The 6,002-nt window shown below is 35.3% G+C and overlaps 1 protein-coding gene across 1 annotated transcript; it reads right to left on the bottom strand.

The window, feature by feature from the left end:
• Positions 1-4,571: 4,571 nt before the first annotated feature.
• LOC308658817 (olfactory receptor 9S13-like) lies at positions 4,572-5,516 on the bottom strand (the record flags this gene model as incomplete). Its single annotated transcript, XM_081311736.1, has 1 exon — positions 4,572-5,516. One exon carries the CDS (start codon positions 5,514-5,516, stop codon positions 4,572-4,574), a length of 945 nt encoding a protein of 314 aa, XP_081167862.1.
• Positions 5,517-6,002: the final 486 nt, after the last annotated feature.

The following is a 6,002-nucleotide window of genomic DNA, read 5'->3' as shown; positions in this document are numbered from 1 at the left end:
ATGTAGCATTCCAGGGCATACCCCCCGGTGATCCACCTCCTTCAACCATGTTCCATCTATCTACAGTTATCATTCAGTCAGTCCATTCAAATCAATCATCTTACCTCTAATTATTTCTGCATTAATAGGATATTTTAGGGAACACCTCACAATCAAACCATAACATTTAACTCCTGGCTCCCAAAAGCTAATGTTCACTTCACAATGCAAAGTGCATTTAATTCATCTCCAAGAGTCCCATCATCTTTTAGCATTGTCCCAGAGTCCAAGTCCAAAGTCTCCTCTGAGTTTCAAGGCAAATTGTTGCTATGAGCTCCCAGAAAAATAAAAAACAAGTTACATATATACAATATACAGGGACACAGTAAACATTCCAATTCCTAAAGAAAGGAATAGGGACACAGAAAGGAGGAATGAGGTCAAAAAAGACCAAACCCAGCTGGGCAAACAAGTCCTGTAATGCTACATATAGCATCCAGGACACATGGCTATGAGAGGCTATTTCCAACAGGCTTAAGGCATTCCCGCCTCTTTGGTTTTTCCACTTGCAGTGTATATGGGCTCTCTTTTAGCCTGGCTCTGTCCACAATCAAAATCTTTTTTTGGCAGACAGTTCATGTTGCTGGCATCTCAATTTCTGGCTTTGGCTTCATTCTCACAGCTTCACACATCCTTCTCTCAGGGACAACCTGTCAGCACTCCAACCCTGCTACACTTTTCCTCTCCTCCCATGTCTTCCCTCCATGATCTCTTAACATTATATCCTGTAGCGCTGCAGAACCAGCACAGCATGGATGATCCCAAGATCTGCTACCACCTCATGCAGTAGTTGAGCCCCCTGGAACAAACCAGCAGTGACTTCTTATAGGGGTTCTATGTTGGGATTGGGGGTCTCTTATAAACTTCATGATTGTGGCATGATTGGTGGCTAGGAAGTTTCTGTGCAAAGACAAGGAATGCCTGGCTGCTGAGAAAATCCTGTGCAAAGACACAGGATACCTGACTGCTACAGCAATGTCCTTCACAAGGAAACTCTGTGTTAGAGTCTTATTAGCTTTGACCTTCATATCAGGCACACAGCTCCTGGAAATAAAAGGACTCTTGTTAGAAATCCACAATGTTTCATTGAACCTAAATCTGTCTACTGTTCCAGTAACTTTATACAATGGATTTTCTTAACAGCTGCACAAAGCTCCTGACATTGGATATTGCAACTGTTGGATGTAACTGCAAAATAAGCAACCTTACTGATACTCTAAACAATAGTGTAGTTATGGTGCTAATGACCTAATGTAACCTATTGGTATAAATAAATGTGACCACTTGGACAAGGAGCCACTTCCCTGCGGCTGCACCTTGTCTCTATGTCTTTATTATTATTTTCCTTACAACTTCTGAGTGCATGTGTAGCTAAGCATGGTGAAGCAATTTTCTAGGTTTTAGTGTAAAAATTTATTCATACCTCAAACCACATTTAAAAGTGAACTCAAAATGTAGCAAAGATGTAAATGCAAAAGCTAAAACTATGAAGTTTTTTGCAATAATTGGAGAAAATATGAAATAAAATTAGCCAATAATTTCTTAAATTAAAGTCACAGAGCAATCAATAAAAGAAAAAAATTATAAATTAGACTTTATTAAAATTATGAACTTGTTTTTGAAAGATATTAAAGTAATCAAAAGAAGGATGGGTATGTGACCTTTTCCTGGAAGGAAAGGTAGAATATTTTCTTGGAATGAGTGAGACCCTGAGTTCAAACACCAGCATCACCAAAAAATAAATAAATAAAATAATCAAAGCTAACATAGTCAGATAAAACATTTGCAAACCACATGTCCTTATTAAAAGCATCATCCAGGCTGGGCACAGTGGCACACACCTGTAATCTCAGCAGCTTGGGAGGCTGAGGCAGGAGTATCACAAGTTCACAGTCAGCCTCAGCAACTTAGCAAGGCCCTGAGTAACTTAGCAAAACCCAGCTTAAAAAAAATTTAAAACAGGGGTATAGATGTGTCTCAGTGGTTAAACACCACTGTGTTCAATCCACAGTACCAAAAAAAAAAAAAAGAAAGAAAACCCAAATTTAAAAATCTCAGTAAATAAAAATGATCAATGCAGTGAAATTTGACAAAGGCAATTTGAATATATATGCCATCAAAATAAATATAAAAACTTCCTATAAATATATGTTGTACATCAAGAGTTATTAAGGAGACATAAATTACATCAGAATTTATTTTTCATTCCCAAATGTACTAACTGGAAAAAAAAATCTACCAAAAAGATCGTACAAACTGAGAAAAATTAGTTCTCTGGAAAAAACAAATACCAAAAATAAGCTGGAGAACATCATGCTAAGTGAAAGGAGCAAGACCTAGAAAGTCAAGGGTCAGATATTGTTTCTCATAAGTGGAAGATAAACCTAATGGGAAAAAAGGAGGAGAGAATCCCATGAAAATATAAATCAATGGAGTAGAGGAAGAGGATTGAGGAGGATAGAGGAAGGACAGGAAAAGGGAGGAAAGGTGAAATGAAACTGATCAAACTATCTTACGTGTGTGTAGATAGATAGATAGATAGATAGATAGACAGATAGATAGATAGACCAACCACAGTGAATATTGACTTTATGTATATTTATAATGCCCTAATTTTATTTTTTTTAAATATCTTTATTTCATTTTTATGTGGTGCTGAGGATCAAACCTAGTGCCTCACATGTGATAGGCGAGCACTCTACCACTGAGCCACAACCCTAGCCCCAATAATGCCCTAATTTTAAAAACTACAAATAAGTAGAAGAAAAATTATTAGAAAAAAGGCAAGAGAACAGGAGAAAGGAGTAAGGGAGGGAATGGGGAAGTACTTGGGATTGAGCTGGAGCAAATCAATTCCCCAGGTTTGTATAACTATGCCAAAATGACCCTAAATCTTGTGTATAATAATAATGCACTAATAAAAATTTTATAAATAAGCTAAGTGGAAAGAAAGATAATTAAAGAACTGAATAAACATTAAAACTATATTGTTACAAAAGTTAGAAATGAGATAAAAACAAAAGAGCAGAAGCTAAAAAATTAACAATATATATAGAATTCTAAAGAAAAATCATTAAGCACACACAGATAATACTATGTTATAATTCTAATACATTTGGATTTCAAGTATACAGAAATTAATTAATAATAATCTTATTTGATGCTATACCATTATCTTGGGATGGCATATGAACAATAACTGATATCTAACACTGTGGTTCCCTCTCTTCCCATACACCTGTAATCTGAAAATAATGTCACTAAGCATTCAGCAATAAATTCAGAAAATAATCAGAAGAACTTATAAAAATAAACTACAAGGGAATGCAAATGTACATGCAATATTATACTAATAAATTTAATATTTATATATTAATTTGTAATGTGTTATGTTGCAATTTTGAATATTCTTAAACAAAATAAAGCATAAAGTCTCTGTAATAACAAGACATCACACCATAACATACTTCTTAAAATTTTACTTTTATTCATGCATAATAATTAAACATAATAGTGGGATTTGATATTCCATATTTGTACATGCACATATGATGGATCACATTCCCTGATGCCTTCCCTTCCCTCTTCTCCTCCCTCTCCCAATCCCTTTGTCCTCTTTTACTGACAGCACTTCTATTATTATTGTTTTTAATTAGTGCATCATAATTATAAGACATGAAGCTCAAATATCTAATGACAGAAAGTCAAACCTGAGGCAAGTCTAACTAAGGGGCAAAACCAGAATGAAACTGTCAGAATTAAAAACAGAATGTATGTAAAACCACAGAAATGAAAAGGATTCAGTTATTGTAACTTTGTGGCAATAAGTTTTCAAATCTAGAAAAAAAAATTAAGGATTTTAAGTTAATATGCAAATTGTGAAAATGATATAGGAATATAAACAGAAACTAAATAAGTGTAAGTAATACTGACCATTTAACTAAGATTTATTAAGACCTTGATGACAATATAGCTTTACAACAGCCCCCACATTAACTTATTTTTTTTCCTCTTAATGGGATCATTAATATTTGAATGACTTAACAATATTACTAAAGTAAAATTGGCACCACTCTTTTGTGTGATTATTTGGGAAAGACAATAAATTACATTACATAGCTCTTCTAATTCTGATTTGCAAAGATTGGACTATGCCAAACAATAATGATCAAAGAACATAGAACATTCTATAGTGTCTCTCTTCCTCTTGATAGATGAAAATGTAGATGTTCGTAACATACACATATGTATATTTAATTAATCAATTTAATATGTGTATTAATTTGGTATTACTGTATTTTAGTTTTTAATCTATGTAATACCTAGATATCACACTATAAAATAATTATGTAGAAATATTAAATATCTATTGATTTTTAAATTCAATTTTAAAAGCCCTATTGACAATTGAAAAATGAAAATAAATGTTTACCTCCAAAACTTTTTGATGCCATTCATTGAAACTGCTTAATAATAAATCATTGCTAATATTGCTTTTTAATAGACTCTACAGTTTTATAGATGGCTGAAAGTTAATGAAAAGGCATTTTTCTCAATAATATCCTTTTCAAAGCATTTTTCACCTCCCTATTCCTTAGACTATAAATCAGAGGATTCAGCATAGGGATGATAAGAGTATAGAATACAGCTATAATCTTGCTTTTCTCTGGTGAGGAGATGGCCCCAGGCTGGGCGTACATGAAGAACACAGTTCCATAGAATAAACTCACCACTGTGATGTGAGAGCTGCACGTGGAGAAGGTCTTAAGCCTTCCCTGGGTCGAGGGGATCTTGAGGACAGTGGAGAGGATGTACCCATAGGAAACCAGGATGATGGTGGTGGTGATGATGATGACAGCAGAGAGCACGAACAGCACAATCTCGTTCACAAAGGTGTCAACGCATGAGATCTTGATCAGGGCTGGGACATCACAGAAAAAGTGGTCTAGTCTGTTCTCTTGACAGAAACGCAAACTGAAGGTGAAACCTGTTTGTATCATGGAGTTGATGCATCCGCAGATGTAAGATCCAAGCACCAAGCGAACACAAGCCTGCTGAGACATACGCACAGTATACAGGAAAGGCGAGCAAATGGCTGAGAAGCGATCATATGCCATCACAGCCAGAAGGAAACCTTCAGTCCCAACAAAAAGGGCAAAGAAAAAGAACTGTGTCGCACACCCATTGTAGGAAATTTTCTTTTCCTTGGACAAGAAAGTAGCCAGAGTTTTGGGTGCAATGACAGTGGAGTAGCAGAGATCTAAGTAGGACAGGTTTCTAAGAAAGAAATACATAGGTGTATGAAGTCTGTAGTCGATTTTAATAATGATTAACATGCTGATATTTCCCAATACAATTACCAGATAGATAAGCAAGAACAGTAAGAGTAAGAAAACCTGTACTTCCGGAGATGTCCTAAATCCGAGGAGAATAAACTCTGTCAATTCTGAGTAATTCCTACTTGGCTCACTCTTCATTGCTGAGACCTATCTGAGAAAAACGAAACCATTATGACAAACCTGTGGAAAGTGTTGATCAACTCTTGGTTCCTGAAGTTCCCTTTGAAAAACTTATGCTAATATTTTTAAATGTGCTGTTTAAATATGCTAATTGAGATTTATTGGCAGAGCATCTGACAAAATAGTTTCACATTTGGAAGTGCCCAATGCGCAACCAAAGTGAGGTTGTTTAGGTTGGTTCTACTAAATTCAGTGTCAGTGTTACATGAGAAATGTGGATGGGCAAAGGATGTTTCTGGTAGTGATGTGACCCAGTTATTTTATGCCGTTGACTGTGATGGACTGAGTCCTAGTTTTATCTCTTTGAGTCTAAAAGAATCTAGGATAACTATTCAATAACTACTTAACGCTTCGGATGAGTCAAAAGTCCTCCTGTCAGGTGGAAAGACTAATAATAGCTACTATAAAGGATTATTGTGAGGATTAAGTGAAAGGGAATATGAA

Source organism: Spermophilus citellus (assembly GCF_964194105.1).
Source record: "Spermophilus citellus genome assembly, chromosome: 10".
Lineage (NCBI taxonomy): Eukaryota > Metazoa > Chordata > Mammalia > Rodentia > Sciuridae > Spermophilus > Spermophilus citellus.
The sequence above is the reverse complement of the archived record's forward strand: the minus strand, read 5'-3'. Positions and strand labels throughout refer to the sequence as shown.